Source organism: Apteryx rowi, unplaced genomic scaffold (genome assembly GCF_003343035.1).
Source record: "Apteryx rowi isolate R43461 unplaced genomic scaffold, aptRow1 scaffold_251, whole genome shotgun sequence".
Taxonomy (NCBI): Eukaryota; Metazoa; Chordata; class Aves; order Apterygiformes; family Apterygidae; genus Apteryx; species Apteryx rowi.
The window spans coordinates 368,577-391,306 of NW_020448875.1; the positions used below are offsets into that span (position 1 = coordinate 368,577).

General features: G+C 60.8%; 1 protein-coding gene across 7 annotated transcripts in view; it reads right to left on the reverse strand.

Annotated features, from left to right (window-relative positions):
- Positions 1–1,063: 1,063 nt before the first annotated feature.
- Positions 1,064–22,730, reverse strand: part of NCOA1 (nuclear receptor coactivator 1) — a 151,388-nt gene continuing 129,721 nt past the window's right edge. For 6 of the 7 annotated variants that reach the window (XM_026066980.1, XM_026066985.1, XM_026066981.1 and 3 more), the window contains 14 exons: positions 21,573–21,668; positions 21,082–21,222; positions 19,999–20,146; positions 17,920–19,291; positions 14,480–14,678; positions 10,930–11,056; positions 8,412–8,580; positions 7,612–7,926; positions 6,845–6,946; positions 5,886–6,285; positions 5,191–5,365; positions 3,888–4,071; positions 3,160–3,249; positions 1,064–2,019 (listed from right to left, as the gene is read on the reverse strand). In XM_026066980.1, coding sequence (XP_025922765.1) covers positions 1,837–2,019; positions 3,160–3,249; positions 3,888–4,071; positions 5,191–5,365; positions 5,886–6,285; positions 6,845–6,946; positions 7,612–7,926; positions 8,412–8,580; positions 10,930–11,056; positions 14,480–14,678; positions 17,920–19,291; positions 19,999–20,146; positions 21,082–21,222; positions 21,573–21,668 — 3,701 coding nt within the window. In that variant the 3' untranslated portion in view covers positions 1,064–1,836. Of the gene's footprint in view, positions 2,020–2,112; positions 2,170–3,159; positions 3,250–3,887; positions 4,072–5,190; positions 5,366–5,885; positions 6,286–6,844; positions 6,947–7,611; positions 7,927–8,411; positions 8,581–10,929; positions 11,057–14,479; positions 14,679–17,919; positions 19,292–19,998; positions 20,147–21,081; positions 21,223–21,572; positions 21,669–22,730 lie in introns of all 7 variants that reach the window. The other variant, XM_026066986.1, reaches the window with a different exon arrangement.

Below are 22,730 nucleotides of genomic sequence, written 5' to 3' on the forward strand. Positions count from 1 at the left end.
CCCCCTCCCCGCTCACCCCTCTCTCCCTCCCTCCCTCTCCTCCAGGCCGCGGACGAGGCCGCCCTGCGGGCGCTGGCGGAGACGCTGCGGCACCAGGGCCTGGACCACGCGCTGTGGACGGAGCAGCCCGAGGACGTGGCCACCTGCCTGGCGCTGCGGCCCTACCCCCGCCGCCAGGTGCACCCGCACCTCCGGGCRCTGCGGCTCCTCCGCTGACCCTGCCGCCATTAAACCTTCCCCTGCCTCCCGCCGCCTCCGTCGCCTTATTCCCGCCGCGCGCCCACCCGGCCGCTCCGGTTCCCCCCCGGCGGGACGATCGGGCTCGGCGCTGGTCCCCCTTGCTGCATCCCCTTCCYGATCCGTTCCTCCCGGGAAAACCGCGGCAAAGCATGTGGGGGAACGCGGGCGATGCCGGCCCGACCCGCCACCGGCACAAAACCCCCCCAGTTTCTCTCATTTCCGCCTCCTCGAACCCGAGGTGAAGCCGGACGCCGGCGAAGGGACCCGGCAGAGCATCGCGGAGCGCCGCCGGCTCCATCCCGGCGCCGCACCGTCGGCACAGAAACAACCAAACGCCAGCTGGCGACTCCGATTCTTTTTTGTCTGTTTTTTTTTTAACTCTTGCAAAGGTCAATCAACAAAGCTACACATTTTCCACAAACCAGCGCGATTTGAAGAGAGAGAGGGGAAAAAAACCCATAACCCCACCTCCCCCCCCAATAAAAGTCAGCAGTGAATATTAAAAGCGATCCCAACTAAAAAGAGAAGAAAACAAATTTATACAGAGATCAGAGCTATTTACAGTGACAGGCTTGAGGGGAAAAAAATAAGCTGTCTCCCAACAGAGAATTCAATTATTATTATTATTTTATTATTATTATTTTAAATAGTTTAAGCTACCTCAGCTGTTAAACACAATCAAAGCAGAAAGAACCGACTGCTCAATTTTATTTAATATTTAATCAGAAAATTTTATCTACAGTAATTGACAGACCCCTCCCCCCATCCTTCCCCCTAAAAATTATTGCAGTTTTTTTTTTCCCCGAACTGTTCTTTTTTTGTCTTTTTTTTTTTCCCCCGGTTGTAATATACATGTTGTTGCCTCAGTTTTTGCTAGGAGGCTTTAAACCAGCATAAAACATGGAAAAAATGGTGGGTCAAAATACTCTGTTTTTCTTTAAAACCGACAAACTCACGATTGCTAGAAAAAGCTGATTGTACGCACAAGCGGGCTGGGGCGGAGGGGGGAGAAGTATTTTTGTTGAAGCGTGAATAAAAACGGCCCTTTCGCACAGAAGTCCAGCGTTGACACCCACCCCCCCCGCCATGTCCCCGAGCCGGGACGTGATCAGTGACAGATCCAGCTGAAACTGAGATTGCTCTTCTCCTCCTCCTCCTCCTCCTCCTCTTCCTCCTCCTCCTCTTCCTCCCGGCGCAGTCCTCCGGCTTCCTTCTCCCCCTTCCCTCCCCGCCTCCCCGAGAAACCTTCGTCCAGATTAAGAAGCCAGCAACTGATTACAAAAATAAGAATCATCTGTAGTTTTGGCTCAAGAAAACCGACTGTCCTGCCCCGTCGCTTCGCCAACGTCCGACGCTTTAAAAAAAAAAAAAAAGGGGGGGGGAAAGGGGCCCAAACCAAAAAAAAAAAAAACCCCCCCCAAAAAAAACAACCCCCCCCCCCCCCCTTTTTGCTCCAAAACACTACGAGCTGAAGAATGGCTGCGAGGTTTTTTTTTTTGAGATATCAAAAATCTCAGAAAAATATATAATATATATATTTATAATAATCTCTGTACGTCTCATTATTTAAATTTCACATTCCTCTGTAAAAGCGGGTTATTCAGTCAGTAGCTGCTGCAGGAGGCTCTTCTGCTGGCCCGGCGGGGTGGGCGGCACGGCGGCGGCGGCGGCGGCGGCGGCGGCTTTGGGGGCGCCCAGGGCGGCCGGCGGGTTCAGGTAGGGCTCTCCCACCAGGTTCACCGTACACTGCACGTCCGCGAACACCTGCACCTGCTGCACCTGCCGGGACACAAGGGAGAAGAGGGGCCGTTAGCGGCGGCGGGGCAGGGGCCGGCGGCGACGGACTGGGAACTACGTGAAGTGGAAACTCACTAGAGAATTCCTCTAGTCTGGAGCCACCACAGAGAAGAACTCTTCTGTCTTCTTGTCCTATAAAAAGAAAACCGCTGCACTCATTCGGGTCAGAGCTCGGCAAGGTTCACACGTTTTTGCATCGAGAAAAAATAGACAAAAATAAAAATAGTAACGATAAAAAAAAAGGAAAAGAGCGGCCCGGCACGGCCCGGCCTCCGAGGAGGAGCGCGGGCGGCCTCGGGGACGAAGGCCAGGAGCCGCCGGCAGAGGCTGCGAGGGGACGTGGCGGCGGGGGCGCCGCGAGGACCCAAAACGGCGGGTTTCGTCCGCAAAGCGGCGCCGCGCTACGGCCCGAGGAGGGGGAGGACAAGAGCGACGGCAGGCGTTTTAAGAGAAGGGAACGGATCGCGTCGTCGCTGCCAGGCTGCACCAACGCGAAGGAAAAACCCGCCGGGCGTCAGCGCCGGATCCTTTCCGCTGGGAGCGCTGGCGCGGGCCGGGCTTCCCTGCGGAGCAGCGCCCGGCTCGGTTCGGCTCAGAGCCAGATGTCCAGCCGTCCCTCCGCGGACGGTGCCAGCTGGCGGGACGGACGTGGCGGCRGAGCCTTCCCGGCCCGCTGAACCTCCCCGTCCTGAGCCGCTTCGCTCCGAGCGCCGCCTTCGCGCGGGAAGCGGAGGGCCGACGGGCCCCACGGCGGCAGGGGGGCTCCCGAGCCCTCCCGAAAGCGGCGCCCCTCCGAGAAGACGCCAGCCTAGGAAAGAAACTGCGCGGGAAACGGCGCCACACGGGGCTTTCCGCACCTCGAATGTGCCGGGATGTTGCTTTTCCGGCCCCGCCGCCTTCCTGCTCCCGGATGCGCCCGCGGCGCCACCGCCAGCTTTGACGTCCCCCGGCTCGACGCCGGAGGAGGGGGTGACGTTTCAGCAGCGGGCCGGCGCCGAAGGGCAGCCGCGCGATCTCGGGAGCCGGCTGGTGCCGAGCGTGCCGGGGAGGCCGGTGGCTGCCGGACGCGGCGGCAGCCCCTTCCCTCGGTACCTGGGATGCGCTTAGCAGTTTCTTACTGACCTGCGCCCCGTCTGCTTCTGTTTTCAAAAGGTCAGTGGAGGAAAGCTGGTTGCAGTAAAGGCCCGTGGGTCTCAGCGCCGCGTCGTTGACCTGTCGAAAGCGAGAGCAACGCTCAGCACGAGGGGGCCCGGCCTCCGCGGGGGCCGCTCGTTGCCCTCCCGAGCCCAGCCGGGGGGGTTTCAGGTCCTGCTCGGGGCCGCCGGACCGGTACCGAGCCCTGGTTGCGCGCCTGCGGCTTCTGCAAGTCCCCCCCGGAYGCGGCCCGAGCAGTGGCAGCAGCCAGGAGGCCCTGGTGCAGCCAGGGAGCTGCTCCGCGCGGTGCCTGTGCCCCGACGGATGCACAAGCCGCCGCTTTCTCCGAGTGCAACGGGTGGAAGGGAAAAGCTGTCGCTACCCCGGAGCACGGGGAGGAGGAAAGACCCTGCGTGGGCAGAGGTGCATCCGCCGGTACGTGCCGGGCCGCGGCGGAGGCGGCTGGCTGTGAGAGGAGGCCGGGGAGCAGCCGGAGCACCAGCCTCAGCGCTAAATCCACCAGCTCCTTGGCGGGGGGAATGGGGCAATTCCCAGCGCGGCCGGGTTGGCCCGGGGGACGCAGGCCGCTTGCTGCGATTCCAGAAACGGCATCGAGCCAACAAGGCCAGAGCGACCCGTGCGAAAAGCAAACCCCACGGGGAGCTGGCCGAGCGTCATCCGCCCGGCTGGCGGCGCTCGGAGCGCGCGGCACTGACCTGCTCCGAGCACATGGAGTTCATCCCGGGCATCTGCAGCGAGTTCATCTGCATCTGYGCCGTCATGGGGTTCATGTTCTGGACGCTGGTGTTGCCCCCCGCCATGGACACGGTGATGCTCATGTTGTTGTACATGCCCTGCTGAGCCGGYGCCGGCTGGTTCTGCCCGGCTTGGCTGAAAACGCTGTTAACCGGGATGGAAAAACGGGATTACCGATCCCCGTCCAGCAGGCAGAACTGCGTCGCCCCGCAGAGCTGCGCCAAGCGGTCTCTGCGACCCACCAAACGCCCGGCTGCGGCTCAGCACCTTCCTCAGCCTCCCCGGCTGCTTATTGCTTCGGGTATAACGGCGAGATGGAGATTATGCGGCACGGGAGCGGTTCTGGATGCAGAGCCTGCTCCAAGCCGCGGGGTGTTTATTCTAAAATGGTGTTTATTAAGCACAGCAATCCTGGAAGGGGGAAAAGCTGCAAGGAAGAGGGGCTGCGCAGAACGAGGCAGAACGGGCGCGGAGGCTCCGGGAGCCCAAGGAAACCCTGGGAACGCGGGAGACGTCTGCGCCCTGCTCCGGCTGCGGCAAGACCGTCAGCACGACGTGCCGGGTTGGTGGCAGAGCATGAGGAGCAGCAGCGCCAAGACAGGGGACGACTGCGGGGATCCAGGCCGGCCGCGCTGCGTGGCTGCAGCCCGGCTGCGAGGCAGAGCACCCCGCAAGGCGAGGATTTGGGGGTTTTCCTTCCCGTTTCAGGCTCAAACGTGAGCAAACACGGGAAAGGCAAGGAGGCTGGCGATTCTGCCCATCTGCTTGCCCAGGTCAGAGCGGGGTAAATCCTTGTGCGGGAGGCACCTGCGCGGGGCCCGCGGCGACCTGGCCCTGCAGAGCCAGGCTGGCTGCAGGTCAGCACTCCATTCGGGGTCACATTTCCCACGTCCCTTCGCTTCCCCAAGACCTAATCAAGCTGCCCGTCTAATTAAAAGCCAAAGCTCTGCTTCGTGTCTTGCTCAACGCGCACGTTCGCTTAGTCAAACCAACGTGCCGTGGGCTTCTGGACGTCAGGGCTTGAGAACAGGCTGTGAGATCGGCACGGGACCTTGCACACTGCCCCGCTAATGACCGACGAGGTGACCGGCGCCTTGGCGTCACCTTCACTCCCTCGGCACTCTGCACGTGCATGCAGGAGCGTGCATGTGCATGCATGAGTGCGCATGCACCTGCGTGAGCGTGCACGTGCATGCATGAGCGTGCGTGCACCAGACTCTCCCACCTCCACGCGCAGCTTATTCCGACGCTGGATCATCTTACTTGTTATTCCCCATCGTTCCTTGCTGCCAGGTCTTCATGTCGGGCGACTGGTAGCCCGGCGTCGGCGGCGCCGGCTGCAGCATGGGGCTCTGAGACGGAGGAAGCTGCGGCGACATCAGGGGGCTGCTGGGGCTGAGCGACGGGGCGAAGGCGGGCTCGCTTTGCTGGCCCATGCCTGGGGGAGGACAGAGCGCGTCACTGGACAGGGGCGCTGGAAGGGGCTGACCCCAAGGAGGCTGCGGGACCCGCCACCGGCACCCTGCTGGCCCCCCTCCTCCTCCTCCTCCTCTTCCTCCTCCTCTTCCTCCCCATGCAGCCGCTGGCATCGAACCACAAGCACCAGCCTCAGCTTTCACTCGCCGAGTCTCCGCTTTTCATTCCTAGCAACTCTGTCGCTCCAGTCCTGGAGAGCAGGACCCCCGTGCCAGAAGGCGCGCGAGGCGAGTTGCGYGCCCTCCGCGAACAGCCCCGGGGTGGCCAGGACGCCACGGTGGTGGGCCTCAGAGCCGGGCTCCGGCCCCGCTTGCCCAGCAGCCCCGTGAGCCGCAGCCTGAGTCGTGCCAGCTGCCTCCAGCCCAGCCCCGGGGCCGCGGCGAGAGCGAACCCGGCGGCGCCCAGCGCGGCGCGCAACAAAGCCCGTTTTCCAAAGCCACCCCCCTCTACAACCCCGCCGCGAGGGCGCCGCCGGCACCTACCCGATCCCGAGTACTGGAAGATGTTCTGCTGCATCTGCGGCGTCATGCCGGCGCCGAACTGCCCGCCGACGTTCCCCATCATGGCCCGGTTGACCATGCCGCCGCGGTTGGCCAGCGCCGCCTCGGGGCCGGCGGCCAGCTGCGAGAAGGGGCTGGTGGAGGCGGGCGGGTTGCCGGGGGTCGTACCGTAGCCGGGCGGGTAGGGGAACTGCTGCGGGGGCGCCTGGGGCAGGCGGGCCCCCGCCATGGGCACGGGCAGCCCGCCCGAGGGCGGCAGGTTGCCGCCGAAGCTCTGCTGCCGCATCAGGATGGCCCGTTGCTGCATGAGCTGCCTCTGCCGGTGCTGCTGGCTGTAGAGCTCCCGCTGGCGCTGGGCCAGCATCTGGGCATTCAGCGGCGGCTGCGGGCGAGCAAGGCGGGTTGCCCCCATGGCCGCGGCCGCCCTCGGCAAGCGGCTTTCCCCCCCCTCCAACCCCCTTGCACCCCCTTGCTGGTTTTGCAACGGAAGCCGGGACCCCCCCCTCTCTCCCCTGCAAATCCGCCCGTTCGCGCAGGTTTCCAAGCTCGCCTTGCACCGGGCAGATGTTTGCTCCAGCTTTCTTAGAAGCGAAGCAGGACTTTAGGGCCTGGGGATTTGTAGGACCATTAAGAAGATTCACCGGAGATGCCGGCATTTAAAGGAAGGCATCTCTTTCCCAAAGACGCTTCTCAATTAAACACCTTTGCACACGTGTCTCTAAGCAGCAGTGGAATATTTATACCTTATCCAGGGGGAGATGCTGGAATAAGGCTGCAGAAGACAGGGCAGCTTTAGAGGAGCTGCCCTGAAGCCACCTGCAGTCACCTCCCCCCCGGCGCGGGGTGACATCTCTCTCCCCGCTAACGGAGAGGACGGAGCCCCAGCGCGGCGGTTCAGCCCCGACGTCCCCAGCCCGCGTGCGGCGCCGCCGGGCCCTTACCTGGGGCGTCATCTGCTGCTGCATGCCGGCCCGCATGTTGAGGCCCACCGGCGAGTTGGCCGCAAACTGGTTGAGGATGGCCTGCCGGTTCTGATGGATCAGCTGAAGAGCAGGGAGAGGGGGGGAAAAAAAAATCAGGAAGGTCTTAAAGCGTTTTTGCTCGATGCAGCTCAGGCTCGGTCGCTTCCGGGGTATTTTTCCCCCTCGCTTGCCTGAGCCTCCAGGGCTTCCAACCCGCAAGAGATCTGGAGTTCCCAAACCTCCTGCTATCGCGTGGCGCGTGTTGCGGGGCCTCGGCTGGGACAGTGGACACCTTCGTGCCCACGGCCCAGGTCTGGCCGGGACAGCGGACACCTCCGTGCCCATGGCCCAGGTCCGGCCAGGACGCCTCATTTCTCCGTGCCCATGGCCCTGGACTGGCCAGGATGCCTCATCCCTCCGTGCCCACTGCCCAGGACCGGCCGGGATGCCTCATCCCTCCGTGCCCATGGCCCAAGGTCCATCCGGGATGCCTCATCCCTCTGTGCCCACCGCCCAGGACTGGCTGGGACACCTCATCCCTCTGTGCCCATGGCCCAAGGTCCATCCGGGACGCTTCACCCCTCCGTGCCCATGGCCCAGATCCGGCTGGGACGCTTCACCCCTCCATGCCCACGGCCCAGATCCAGCCGGGACGCCTCATCCCTCCGTGCCCATGTCCCAGGACCAGCCGGGACACCTTGTCTCTCCATGCCCACCTCTCCCAAGGTCCTTCTGGGACACGTTACCTGCTGCTGGCCCTGGAGGCGCTGCTGCAGCTGAAGTCGCAGCTGGTTGGGGGCCGTGGGYGGCCGGTTGAGGGGCTGCCGGGGCTGCATGGCCATGCTGGTGGGGAAGGCGCCGCGCGGCGGCGGCACCTGCACGGGCACGGGCCCGAAGGACGGCTTCTGGCGCACCATGGCGGGGAAGGCGCCGGGCAGGCCGGCGGTGGGCGACGCCGAGGAGTACGGCTGCGGGTACATGGCGCCCTTCTGCTCCAGCAGGAGCGGCGCGGCCGCCTGCTGCGGCGGGAACCTCTCCGTCAGCGCCTCCAGCCCGCCGCCCTGCGCGGAGAGAGGGGAGAGGGGGCTCGACGCCGTGCCGTGCCGGGCCCGGACCCGCTCCCGCTCCCGAAAACGGGCCTTCTCGGCAGTTCAGGCTCAGAGGTTTCCAAGCCTCTGCTAAGCCTGGGCGCTTTTGGGGGCACCGCAATTACTAATAGGTTTTCGGTTCTCTCCATTTTGGGGGGGAAAATACGTGCGCTAGTACTACAGGGAACGGGAAAAAGAAACCGCTCGAAGGAAAATCCCAAGCAGTCYGGCTCGTTTTCCGTCCGTACCCCTGTCTGTCTTTCCTCCAAGCAGGTTCCCCCCCGCCGGCCGTGCCCTGTTATTTATGAAGCACCAGATCCCTCAAAGGCATCTGCACGCAGGGACCTCAGGGGCCTCCGCCGGAGCTGCCGGGAAAAATCCCAGCCCGTTGCTGAAGCGAGGGCCGCAGGGAAGCAAAACGCCGGCGGGTCCCGTTTCGCGAGCCRAGCGCGAGCTACCTGCACCAGCTTGTCGATGCCGAGCGCCCGATCGAGTTCGGCCAGCTCCGTCTCGTCCTTGCCGCTGAGGAAGGACACGAGCTGCTCGAGCAGGGCCTTCTCGTCGTTGCGGCCCTCCGGCGTGGTCGGGGGGCACAGGAGCTCGTCCAGCTGCGACGCGATGCACGGGCTGCGGAGGGAAAGGGGGCAGGCGTGAGCGGCAGCAGGAGGCAGAGCAAAGGGGGCCTGGGAGGCGCCGGAGCAGGCGGAAGCGGCGCGGCCGGAGGGCAGCGGGAACCTCGCAGCCGCGAAAACGAGACCGCCGCAAAGCGCTCGCGCTCGTCTTTGGGACTAAGGTTAACAGGCAACGAGAGATGTTCCCGCCACGTGACGGACGGGAGCCAGAGGGATTTGCCGGGCCGGACGCGGCGAGGGGAGCCGTGGCGCATCCCGCCCGCGGGAAGGCATGGGGGGAAGGCGACCGTGCCGGCAGTTCCCAAGCAGCCGACATGTTTATCCTTCTCGCTCCAGATGAGGACCAGATGTACAGTAAGGAACTGAAGCCAATCCGACCGGGAATGCTGCCGCCAACACACATGGCTTCAGCCAGCGAAAGAAACGCTCGGCGCTGGGATTTCTTACATTGAGGAGCAGTGGCGGCATTGATGGGCAGCTAGAGGACAAATTCGGGTTGATGCCATCTCTTCGGCCCATGCCACACCTCTGCACTGAGGACGGCAAGAGGTTGGTGATCAGGGGACAACACGCGTCTTAGGAGCAAAGAAACTTCCTCTGGGTCCTTCTCCGCAGCCGCCTCCGCCTCCCGCCCGTTGCAGGCGTTCTCCTCCTCTGGGGCCGTGCCGGTGACAGGCTTCGGGTGTCCCAGCGCGGATGTCCTAGCAACCCGAAGCATCTCAGGTGGCTCCGCAAGGCAACCGGATCGCGCCCGGGGCGGCGTGTTTGACCTTGGCGTCTTGGAGCGAAGGAGTTACGGGAGTAACCCAACGCAGGGGCTTCACCGGAGCCGCGGTGGGGCCCGTCAACGAGAAAACCAGCGCGAGGCCCGCGACCCGCTGCCAGCTTGTGGGGGACACAGGCCCTTACAGCAGTTTCACCCTCCTCYTTTCCATCCCCAAACCTCCCAGGAGAGCCCAAGGTCCCAAGCCAACATTTCAGTCTCCTTCAAACTTCAGGTAAATCTTAGCTTAGAAATCTTCATCCCGTCCTGTTAGTTTTGGCCCACAGATGTCCTCTACGTGTAAGGGGCAGAACGTCCGCTAAATCCGCTGGGCTGAGCGGTGGTTTTGGTGAGAGGGGGCTGCTGCCCCTCCAAATCCAGGCGCAACCTCGCTACGAGGAGCCGAAACTCCGCGGGGTGCTCCGGCACTCCCTCTCCACCCCGTCGAGTGCCGCGCGAACACCGGCGGCCGTCAGAAATTCTTTGGCGTCTTCAGGGCCGTGGCAAGGTAGGGCCTCATCTACAAGGGGTTTTCCAGCCCCGCAGCTCTGCCCGTCGGGGCGAAGCGTGGGTGGGGGAGCAGCGAGGTGCGTCCCCCCGTTTCCGACCTTGGTGGAAAAGCCGGGCTTTGCTCCTCTGCTCTTCTCCCCATCGCAGCCGCAGCCGAGATTTGCAGTTTGCATCCGCGCCGCTAGATGGGAGCGTTTAGATCAAAGCCGGAGGAGCCTCTTCGGTGACCACAGCGAGCCGGCACGACTCCGGTTGGGAGCGCAAGGCTGCKGCGCAAGCGAAGGTCGTTTTTACCCGAGCCAGCAAGTAAAGCAGCGTTTTAAGGACCGTTTGCAGCTTTAAAACCAAGATTGGCTTTTATACCTGCTCTGCCCTTTGCCAGGTAYGACCCACGGGTCTTGGGCCACCAAGGAACCAGCGACAGCACCCCGGTTTCAGAAGGACGTTACCTCCTCGCGACRAGGACCGGGCTGCGGTACGTGCTGCTCCGCAGGGAAGCGGGGATCTGTCTTAACCCCCCCAGCTCTCTCGAGCTAAGTYCTTTGAGCACAAGGCCAAGATCAAACTGCAGCAGAGGAGACCACTTAGGCAAATCTCCTCTTGGGCTGAGTGAGGAGTTTTAAAAATTAATCCACGTTTAGCCCTTAAAAAAAAAAAGCTGTTTGGCTGCTGCGTTGCTCCGTTACGACTCTTATGCACGACCTCTTCATGGTCTGAAGACCATGAGACAGTGCTCATCTGCTGAGGACCTGAATTAGCAGTGGAAATCCTGCCTCTTCCCAAAGTCCAGCCAGGCTTTGGCAGGGAAGGTCAGCAAAGGATCCCTGCATCCCTGCTGGATCCTAAATCCCTGACTGGGCACCAACCATGGAGCTAGAGCAGCAGGACTCACCATCTTTTTGGATCCCCCACCAGAAGATAGCTGAGAAGTCGCCCCCTCCCTCCAGCCTCCTACGACCCTGCCGCAACCAAGCAGCGACGGTGCCCTCGGGGCAGACGGTGACCTCGGGGCCGCTCGTGCCGAACGGCGCCCGGAGAACCGGACAGGGTTATTTCGCCCGCGGTACTTACTCCTCGGGCTTGCTCATGGCRCYGCGGCTCATGGAGGCCATGCTGTTKTCCGGCCACGGCATCTGCTCCCCCAGGCCCGGCTGTCCAAACTGGTGCTCTGGCACCCCCATCTCCAGTTCGGCCATTCCTGATGGGAAAAGCGAGGGTGGGGGAGAAAGCGTCAGCATGGTGGGGACACCATCGGAGGCGCCTGGGCCAAGCCTTGTGCCGCCCTCCGTGCCAAGGCCGAGGGGGCTCGGGAGAACATGCTCCGGGCTGCGGCGCGCACAGATCCTCCAGGAAGCCCCCATGTGCTCCTGGGAACGCTAAGGAATGGCTCCGCCAGCCCTGAGAGCCCCACGCGATCACCGCAGCTCCCAGAAAGAGCACTCAAGGGTTTAGGAGATAAAATGACAGGAGTTTTCGGAAAGCAGGGACAGCAGCGCACGCGGCTTGCACAAGGCAGGCGATGCTCTATACCGGAGAAAAGTGAATTTGTGCAGGGAGAAGAGCCAACGCAATTAAATTAAGTTCAAGAGAACTTGGAGCCCAAGCCCAGGACAGAGAGATTTATGAGGCCGGGGACTTGACATCATCCGCTTTGAAACAGCAATTAGGATTCCGGACGAAACGGCACCTTGGCCAAACTAACCCTTGGAGAGCCGCGCAGATGGAAACGTGCGGTCTGAGCGCGCCGCCCGCCCCGTCCCCTGCACCACCGTCGAGGGCAGGTTTGGGCTTTTCAATACGCTCTTCCAAAGCAGGCGGATATTGGACTTTCTCGCTTCGCCACGCGCAGAATCCGTTTTAAAATACGCTCAGGCGACAGCCCCTGCCGTAACCGCGCTGCCGCTGCTCGCTGCCCCCTGTTTTAACCCCGGTGCAGGCTTCTCCCGTCGCTGGATAAGTACTGGGCGGATGATCCCTCCCCGGGTAGCACGGCAAACGGCGGCTAATCGGTTTATAGCCGGCATTATTCCGCCAGCCGCTAGCGCTTCCCTCCCGAACCGCCTGGCCCCGGCTCTCCCTTCGGCCGGCGTGTGCTGTTTGCTAGCACGACTGCGCTTCGGCTCGGCGCTGGGGGCAGCTTGCAGCGAGGGGACCCGCGGGGACACAGAGCAGCGGTGACCAAGCCCACGGGGACAAGGCGGAAAGCAAAGCGCGGGACGGGCAGGCGTCCCGGCCCTGGGCCAGAGCAGAGGTGAAGGGGGCGAGGGTGGCCGGCACCGCTGGAGCCTGCGCCCCGGGGTCTGCACTGGGGGGCTGGGGCGACCCCCGGGTATCCTGAGCCTTGACGCACTGCCCGGAGGAGGCAGCGACGCTTTGAGACCGTGAAGGACGTTTCCCACTGAGCCTCTGAGTGCTGGAACACATCCACACACCTACGGGGTCTGCGTCCCTGTCCCACCGCTTCCTTATCCCTCTCCCACGGGGTCTGGATCCCTCTCCTATGGGGACTGTATCCCCATGGGGACTGTATCCCTCTCCTATGGGTTCTCTATCCCTGTCCCACGGGGTCTATATCCCTGTCCTATGGGGACTGTATCCCTCTTCTATGGGGTCTGTATCCCTGTCCCAGGGGGGCTGTATCACACAATCACAGAATGGTTGAGGTTGGAAGGGACCTCTGGAGATCATCTAGTCCAACCCCCCTGCTCAAGCAGGGTCACCTACAGCACGTTGCACAGGATTGCGTCCAGGTGGGTTTTGAATAYCTCCAGAGAAGGAGACTCCACAACCTCTCTGGGCAACCTGCTCCAGTGCTCTGTCACCCTCACAGTGAAGAAGTTTTTCCTCATGTTCAGATGGACCTTCCTGTGTTTCAGTTTGTGCCCGTTGCCTCGCGTCCTGTTGCTGGGCACCACTGAGAAGAGTCTGGCTCCATCCTCTTGACACCYTCCCTTCAGATACTTGTACACATTGACAAGATCCCCCCTCAGCCTTCTCTTCTCCAGGCTGAACAGTCCCAGCTCTCTCAGCCTTTCCTCATATGACCAGGTGCTCCAGCACCTTCATCCTCTTAGTAGCCCTCCGCTGGACTCGCTCCAGTAGCTCCATGTCTCTCTTGTATTGGGGAGTCCAGAACTGGACACRGTACTCCAGATGTGGCCTCCCCAGGGCTGAGTAGAGGGGGAGGATCACCTCCCTCCACTTGCTGGCAATGTTCTGCCTCATGCAGCCCAGGATACCATTGGCCTTCTCTGCCACAAGGCCGCATTGCTGGCTCATGGTCAACTTGGTGTCCACCAGCACTCCCAGGTCCTTCCCTGCAGAGCTGCTTTCCAGCAGGTCAACCCCTCCCTCAACCTGTACTGGTGACTGGGGTTATTCCTCCCCAGGTGCAGGACCCTGCACTTGCCTGTGTTGAACTTCATGAGGTTCCTCTCTGCCCATCTCTCCCGCCTGTCCAGGTCTCTCTGAATGGCAGCACAGTCCTCTGGGGTATCAGCCAGTCTTCTCAGTTTTGTATCGTCAGCAAACTTGCTGAGGGTGCACTCTGTCCCTTCATCYAGGTCATTGATGAAKAAGTTGAACAAGACTGGACCCAGGACTGACCCCTGGGGGACACCGCTAGCTACAGGCCTCCAACTAGACTTTGCACCACTGATCGCAACTCTCTGAGCTCTGCCATTCAGCCAGTTCTCAATCCACCTCACTGTCCACTCACCCAGCCCACACTTCCTGAGCTTGTCTATGAGTATGTCATGGGAGACAGTGTCAAAAGCCTTGCTGAAGTCTAGGYAGACAACATCCACTGCTCTCCCCTCATCTACCCAGCCAGTCATTCCATCACAGAAGGCTATCAGGTTGGTTARGCATGATTTCCCCTTGGTGAAGCCATGCTGACTACTCCTGATCACTTCTTGTCCTCCACATGCTTGGAGATGGCCTCCAGGATGAGCTGCTCCATCACCTTTCCAGGGATGGAGGTGAGGCTGACTGGCCTGTAGTTCCCTGGGTCCTCCTTCTTGCCCTTTTTGAAGACTGGGGTGACAGACTGGATCTGCATCCCTGTCCTATGGGGTCTATATCCCTGTCCTATGAGGTCTATATCCCTGTCCTATGGGGTCTATATCCTTTTCCCATGGGGTCTTGATCCCTCTCCCATGGGGACTGTATCCCCCTCCCATTGCATCTCTATCCCTGTCCCATGGGGTCTGCATCCCTGTCCCATGGGGCCTGTACCCCTGTCCCATGGCGTTTGTATCCCTCTCCAATAGGGTCTGTATCCCTGTCCTATGGGGACTGTACCCCTGTCCCACAGGGTCTGTATCCCTCTCCTATGTGGTGTGTATCCCTGTCCTACGGGGACTGTATCCCTCTCCTATGGGGTCTGTATCTGTGTCCTCTTGCTCACTCATGTCACCGCTGTTTCCAATGCCAACGTGGGGCTGACCGGGAACAGCATTGCAAGGTGGGACAATCCCGCCCCCCAAAGCATCGCCACGGGCCGGAATCGGGACGGGCACCCCCGTCAGCCTGCCCCGCGTGGACCCCTGCTCCCCGGCCYCACGCGCCCCAGGCTTGGCACAGGCAAGCGGAGGCAGGCGCTGGGCACGCGGGCACCTACGGTTGAGTCCGGCGGGGGCGCGGGCGGCGGCGGCAGCGGCGGGCTGCAGGGGGGCCGCCAGGAGCTCCGGCTTGACGGTGACGCTGGCCACGCTGCTCTCGGCGCGCTCGGGCCCGCACAGGCCGCCCAGCGGGGCCGCCTTCTCCAGCGACGGCAGGAGCTGGTCCAGCTGCTCCAGCTGCTCCAGGTCGGCAGGCATCTGAGGAAGGAAACGAGATCACAGGTGGGTGCCCCAGCGCGACTACCGGCCGCTTYGGCACGCCGGAGCCTCCCTTCCCARCTCCCGCTTCTAGACGAGCCCGCGTTGCAATTAGCATCGTTATTCCCGGCTCCAGCGCCCCGGTACCGAACGGGCCATATATAACCTCCAGCTACTTCAAGCGGCAGATAATTTGCTTCGTTAATATACATATGCTTATGCTGCAATTATAACAATAAAAAATGGCCTCTTCTAAAGAAATAGGAGTGACTTTACAGAACAACTGTCCCAAACTCTGCTTCTGCGCTAGCCTCGGGCAGGCAATTACAGTCAACGGCGTAGCGAAACATCATTCAGGCTTTTTCAGCCTTCATCATAGCTCAAAGTGGAAGAGTGGATGTTTCGCCCAGGGACTCAAATAAATGGGAAAGTGACTGCGGAAGGGATTTGCACCAGTAGATATAACAGCGGTGCTGCTAAGCAGCGCGCTGGGCTTAAAGGGGGTAAGATAAATGAGCTTTGGCTCAAAAGGAAAATATCTCAAGGGAAGGCAAGTATTTTAAAACCTGAGGATGCACGCGGTATCCAGAAGAGCCGCCCCTCCACGTGACGGCGAGTCCGCCCAGGAGCAAACAGTGATTAAAGGACGACGCAAAGCTCTCAGAAATACCTTCGCGCAGCCCCTCGTTTTTAAGAGACGGAAAGGGAAGGGGGCGACCGTCAGCTCAGGACGTCGCGAGGAGCAGGGACGCCGCTGCATCCCGTCAGCCCGAGGTCAAGGTTATCGGTGTCCAAGCAGCCAACCCAAAAGGCTCTAAAGACTGCTGGCTAGCCGAGCGCGGGAACGGCACGGCCACGAACGGAAGGCAGAAAAGGAATAAAGCCAGGCGCCCCGCGGCGGGGAGACGCGCCGCAAAGCAGAGCCGCAACCGCGGCCGCGCCGGAGAGCCCTAAGCCGCGGGAGCGAGCCCAGCGGAGCAGGAGGGCGCTCGGAGCCAGAAGTGCGAGAGATCATCTGCTTGGAAGCGATTGCGAGACAAGAATACGGTCGGATTTCTGCAAGGATCCAAGGACTCCAGGCAGGATCTGATGGGGAACACTTCAAGGTCAGAATCCTCATTTCAAATCCCACAATTTTATCGCAGGCGTCACGTAATCTGAATTTGCTGTAGAGCCGCAGCTCCTGGAGGCAGCTRTTTCCATAAAGATCTCAGACTCTTATCACGCTGTTTTTCCTTCCCGAGAAAAGGACTCTATCCTGCCGGGTGAAAGCAAGCTGAAACGTAAAGATACAGAAAACCCCCAAAGCAAATGAAAAAGGAGGCAGAGCTTTATTTCTGGTTCTGAACCTCTATTTCTGCGTGCGCGGTGCCGGGCACCGAGCAACCCAAGCGCCAGCTGGGCCAGCTGCTCCCACGAAGCTGCAGACGGGCAGTTATAAGACAACCCGACCCGCGGGGAAGCTTCTTCCTAACCTAGCTGGAGTTCAGCTCGTGCCTGGGGGCAAAAGGACTAAGAGCCCTTCCAAAACCTTTCTTACACATTCGTTTTTTTTTTAACTCTCGTAATTCCTATTAGCAAAGTCTAGCTCTTTTCCAAGCCCTGTTCGAGTATTCCTTGTTCTCTTCACTCAAGGGCCAGGAGGCTCCGGCTTCCGACCAAGCTCGCGGCATCCCTATGAGATGAATCCAGAAGGGAAATAAGGACGTGGCGGCCGCAGCCAAGCAGTTGCGCCTCTCCCAATTCGTATCCGCGATCTTAAAACAATCACGCACGGGAACACAAGCGACCTGCAAGCTCTAGATTTTATCTGCAACGGCAGCCGCCCTCCCTGAGCCTCGCTAACGCAGCCGGAGTAACAGGAACCACGTGGACGCCGAGCTCTGCCCCAAGACACCGAGCAGCTAAGAGCTGTCTGCTCCTTCGAACGTGCATTTTAGGACTCTGCATCCCGCCTCCAGCCTCCTTTATGAACTCCCTGGAAGCGCTCCTTACGGCCCGGCACACAGCCCTGACGTGCTCCAGCTGTCCTGGGAGAGACGCTTGGGAAAAGAAAGCCAGGAGCGAGCCTAAAACGGCTCGCTCAGCTCCCAAAGCGCCGGCAAGGGGCTTAAAAACCCATCCCGGCTCCAAGCTTAGGCTGTGCATCTTCCAGCGGGGCTCCAACGGTCCTCCCAAAATAGGCCTGGCCTCGCTTGCATCTTCCTCATCCGACGGCAATTTCCGTTAATCCGGGTGACTGATCTCGAACAGGGAGACGATGGGGAAAGCACTACCTAATGCATCTAGCGAGCAGATGATACCGGGAGAGCAGGGTACGTTAGAGAAAGAGATGACGAGTTAGATTCCCGCTTGCCTATAGAAGAGCCGACTGAGACTCCCCGGCAAACCAAGCCCTTAACCTTATTAAGGGACTTATTGTGTATTTGTCATTTGAGGCTTTCCGAGTGCTCTGTTATTCATCCCGTATCTCTAAAACTCGGCAGCCTGATTTGACACAGTCCGTAAGCAGGCTATCAGGCTCGCTCTTAATGTCAGCCTCCCTGTACTATTTGCTGAAAAAGGATTAAGCAGCCTTATCCATGTTACCATCTCCCCTGGCTTTCAAAACCAAGAAATCTCTTCTATTCATAGCTGCATGTAATGAATATTTATACATCCAAATCTCTATTGCAGAGATCTGTCACTGGATTATTCAATTTAATAATACCGCTGGGATACCTAAAAGGCCCATATAATTGCTAATCTCAGCCAACAAGAGGGCAACGGATTGAAAATTCCCGGGGACGCGAGCCCTGAATACGCCCAGAGACGCAGAATTAAAGACCTTTTCGCTCAGCAGTGCCCAAACGGCCTGTAAAATGCCGCCTCTGCCTTYGGGCCCACCGCCTGCATCGCCACACCGTGCTTCTTCCTCAGCTTTACCTACCTCGGGAGACAAAGGTTCTTCTTCCTTCTCTCCCCACTGCTTTGAAGGTCTGCCCCGTCGAAATGCGGAGTGTCCGGAGCAGGGGGAGCAGCAGGGATGCTGCAGGAGACGGCACCCGGGCAGGAGGCGACCGCTGCGCCGGCTGCCTCGCATCGCTGCCGAGGGAGCAACCGCCTAAAAACCGCTTTTTCGGTGGGGAACCGCCTAAAAAGCACCACTTGCCCACAACGGTGATGCCAAGAGCCCCCGAACCGGGCGGCGGCGAGGGAAAGCGAGCATCTTACCGGCCCGGATGTGGAAGGGTCAACTCACCTGGCCCTGCGACTCCAGCTTGACTTCCTCGGCGGCGGGGGGCTTGGGCAGCGGCACCGGGGCCGTGTTACACGGATCCATCTGCTCCGTCTTCTCCACCTTCACCTTCACGTCGTCCAGGCTGAGGGCCGGCGCCGCGGCGAGCTCCTTCTCGTCCTTGTCTAGCAGGTAGCGCAGGAGCTGGTGATCCTTGACATCCTTTTTCTTCAAGGCGTCGGGCTCCAGTTTGATTTCCGGCGTTCCCGGGAGCTGGCTGGGAGCCGTGGGGGTGCTGGCGGGGTTCGGGGCATTATCCTTTTTGTCGTGCTCCATCGCCAGGGTGGTGATGTCRGAAGGGCTGCCCTCCTGGAGGAGCCGATGCAAAATCTTGTGCCGCTCCGTCAGCGAGCTGTGCGAGGAGGGGCAGGTGCTGCTCGGCGGGTTGCTGGCGGCCAGGCCGCCAGCGGCGCCCGCGCAGGCGAGCGAGTCCTTGCAGCTCGTGTCGGCATCGGCATGCCGCAGCTGCTGCTCTGCCGTGGTGGCCAAGAGCTGGACCAGCTTGTGGCTGGTGGCTTGCGAGCACTTGCTCTCCCCCTCCGAGAGTCTGTCGCCGGCATGCAGCATGCCCGAGTCCAGGGCTTTGCCGTCGCTCGAGCCGCCGTCCGACTGGATCATCTCGTTGAGGATGGAGGCGATCTCTTTGCTGTCCTTCGACTCGGCCTTCATGGGCTGCATGCCGAGGCGGCCGGGCGAGCTCTGCGAGCTCAGCTGCCGCAGCACGGGGGGCGGCGTGGAGTAGCCCACCGGTGTGCCGGGGCCCTCGCTGAGCCCCGGCATCGAGTTGAGCGGGGCGCTGGCGAAGGGTCTGCTGCCGCCGCTGCCCCCGCCACCGCCGCCGCTGCCCCCACCGCCGCCGCCGCAGCCGCTGTTGGCCATGCCCACGGGGGAGTGCATGGTGGGCATGGTGGGGGAGAAGGGGTTGCTGCTGGGCACGCGGGGCCTCGGTACCAGTCCCGGGCTCACCCGATGCCTAGGAGACATGAACTGCGGTGGGGTAATCCCTGGACTATTCATGGGGGAGCTAGTGAGGTTTAAAGTGTGGTTACTGTTCTGGGGACCAGCTTGTCCCTGGCTTAAGGCAACGTTGGCTCCTATCTGGTTACCAGGYGAACACCCAAAGCTTGGCTGGCTGGTGCTGGAGTTGCTGCTGTGGAGGCCGGAGCCTGGCTGCTGGTTTACGTTGGTCGCCAACATGCTGCCATTGGATGGAGGGATGGAGGGCGGCAGGGCCATGCCTTGGCCCGGGGAGATGCTGGGATTCAGCGAGGGGCTCACCCGGGGCAGGGACAGCCCCGAGTTAGTGTTCTCCTGGGGAGAGAGCATGCCGTGATCCCTGGAGGAAACAAGGGGAAAGGAGAGGAGAAGTCACGCGGTGCCTTGCCCAAACCTTCAGTACAGCTCAGACTGCTTCTGCCTCCTCTTTCCATGCAGGCATGAAGCCTGGAGAGCAGTAGCTTGCAAGCACTGGTGGTGTTAGACATCCCCACTCCACCATTACTTTCAGATCCATTTCAGGAGYGTGGAATGATGGAGCAGCCCCACCATCTCTCCAGAAATGCAACACAACGCTCGGGATCACAGCAGCTCCCTGGCTAAATCCTCAAGTCATCACCTTCTCTGCACTTAGGCTCTCACAGCGCCGGAGGAAGACTGTGCCAACAGTCCTCCCCTCCAACCCAAGCTACTCGCGTTGCTCTAACGCAGTCCAGGTCCACAGACTCAGCTCACCCGGTTCTACCTGTTCTTCAGAGCCTCTCCCTCCTGAAATATTTTGATTAAGTTCTCCAGGGCAAGGCAGGAGTCTGAGGCATGTCTATAAACCTCCACACATTAATAATAACCAATTAAGAGCAACAGAGCTGCTGCTAGGCTGGTTTTCAGACTCAGACTCCCCACGGGAACTCGATCTCCGAACCAGCACCGCAAACCATGAGTGGATCCTCCTTCCACTGCTGCTGACCAGCGCTCTGATTTTGGGATCGCCCACCCAAGCCCTGCTTTTGCCTGGTGTCAGCGGGCAGCAGCGGCCCCGGAGCTCACCTGTCGATGACGTGGATGCCCATGATGAAGGGCTGCATCTCCGGACTGGAGGGGTAGCAGAGCTTACACTTGGTGTGGGCGCTGAGAACCGTTCCGTCGCTCAGGGTGAAGCGGTACGAGGGGCTGAAGGCTGTGCCGCGCGTCATCACTGAGGGAGAGAAACAAAAAGACGGGAAGCCCCCCTTAGCCATTCGGAGAGCCCCTAGGACATCCTGCAAGCGTCGGGAGGAGCGTGGAGGAAGGAAAGGAGAAACGGGCCCTGCGGCAGGGGAGAAGAGACGAGAGCCGTGCCTGGCCGCTGGAGCGGGAGCCGACTACGCTAATGTCCCTGAGTGCTCCCCACCGGAGCGGCAGGGAGGGCAGTCGCTCAGGCGCCGACGTACGGTACGTACATCCCGATGAAGCCAAGCCAGGGACCGGAAGCTGCAGCGGGCTGCTGCCGCCGCGACCCTGGCGAAAGGGAAGGTTTCCTCCCTCGCGCGAGCGCCTTTGCCGACCGAGCACCAAGAAACCTCCGCCGCACGCCCAAGGGGCGACGGCACCTGGAATCGTGCTCTCGGAATGGGAGGAGAACCCCGGTAAAACCCAAATTAAACACAAAACCACCCTCGTGGAGATCAGGCCGGGGGGTTTAGACTCCGGGGATGGTGTTTACATACAGCACAGGAAAGGGGGAAAAAAAAAAAAAAGCATATTTAGCTCAATGCAATGCCCAAACTTGGCCTGCGGAAGTTTGTCTCAGCTCTTTCTTTCCCGAAGGGTGCGAAGAAACCTCTCGGCTGGCCCAACGTGGAGGCACGTCGGGCCAGTCCTCCGCCTTCGGCAGGGCGGCGGAGCGCTGCTGGGCCGCCGCCGGCAGCGAGCCGCATGCCGCCGCGTCCGCAGGCGGCCTCTCCAGCCGGAGGAGCTCTTCCAGCATTACTCAGCCATTTCACTTCTCCCTTTGGCACTTTGCGATTATTACTGCAGTATTTGTTTTTCCAGAAAGCACTTATCCAGCAACAAGGACAATGCATCAACTTCTCACTGCAGCTACCRCCGCTCGACGGGAGCGCGCGAGAGCAGAGCAGAGGAGCCCGTTACCTTCTTGAAATAGCTGCTTGGCGTAAGATGGCTCTCTGCCCTGAGGCTGGAAGAAAGCATAGATGCACTTCCGCACTAAATCTTCCCAGCCCGTTCTGCCGGCAGCTCGCAGGGAACTGGTGTCAATGGAGATGATTTTACCTGGGGGGAGAGAGGAGATGTCTTTGAGCGGTCAAGGTGTTAGAAGATTGCAGAAAGAGGAGGACAAAACCGTCTCCGGTTACCGGTGGGAACCGCAGTGGTCCTAGCAGACAACGCTGCTCTCTCTGTAGCATACAGATATATTTTTTGCCTATCTGTACGCGGCTCGATCTTGCTCCAACCCCAGCCAGCTCTCAATCCGGGCTGCTTCGGCTAAGCACCTCCCCGGCACCGACGGGATAACAAGCGGAGCGAGCGCGGTGCCGGAGGGACTCCGCTCCCGGCCGGAGACGGCTCCGCGGCAGAGCCCCGCTGCCAGCGCAGCGGCGCCGGCCGCTCTCCGACGTTACCTGTGGTGTCTTGCTTGGTCACGAAGGACTCGGAAGGGGCGACGGCGGCGGGTCGAGGCAATCTTCTCGCAATGCAGATCAGACACGACTGGAAATCTGCCAGGACAGAGCAGGGAGAAGCGACGGGGAACAGGAGAGTCAGATGTTACAGCTACCACTTGCAGTTCAAAATTTTAATTAAAATAACACTGCTGTGCTCGACTGCCACGTCCCGCCCTGGAAGTGTTTACYCCGAGCAATCATCCAGGCCTTCAAAGCAAGTAGGCTGGCTCTAAACTCTATAAAGTTTGCTGGAAGAGAGAGGCTTCCAGCGTTCGGAGAAATTAATTGCAAAGGCTTTTCGGATCTGGCAGCATCGTACAATAAAAGTCAGCGCTAAAAGCCAGGAACTGTCAGCTTCAGGCAAAGTATTTGGTCATAAAATACCATAATTTATTCCTTCCAGTCATGATCTCCTGTGTAAACCGCAATGGATTAATTCAGCTAATGCACTGGAAAATAATAGCTGGTATACAGAGCTGGGAGCTACGGCGTTTGCAGGAGAGCTTTCTCGCTCGCCCGTGCAGACATCCAGGAGGAGAAACCTCCAGCAGCCCTGGCGCGCCGGGGGCGACGCTGCCCATCCAAAAGGCCCCGGGGAGGTTCGCCCACRGGCCGCCGATTCAGCCCGAAACGGTGCCGCAAGAGCCGCCGGCCGCCGTGGCCTCCCGGGGCGCGACTGCGAAGGGGCAGGAGGGGCGGCTCGGGAGGGGGCTTTCGGGCACCTAGTTCAGCCGCTGCGAGCTCGACTGCAACAGCGGCCACCYGAAGGAGGGTGCTCCTCCAGCCAGAGTGCTTTTCCGGATGGTGAAATTTCCGGATAATAAAACGGAGAGCAGGCAGCGGCTGCGGGAAGCCTGCAAAGGGCCACACGGTTCCCGGTGGAGTTAATTTGGGACAAAACACAAGGTCAAGGGGGAGCAGGAAGCCAGCAGCAAACGGCAGCCGTCTCCCCCTTTCCCTGCCCCAGGCCGAGGCGTTTTCCATGYGGGGCCAGAAGCAACGAACCCACCGGGATTGTGGCTGGACGGATGCCCGCCTGCCCTCCCGCCAACGCAACAAGACCCGGAGAGCTTGGTCCCGTGCGGGCGGCAGCGCGGGCCCGGCCGGGAGAGGCGC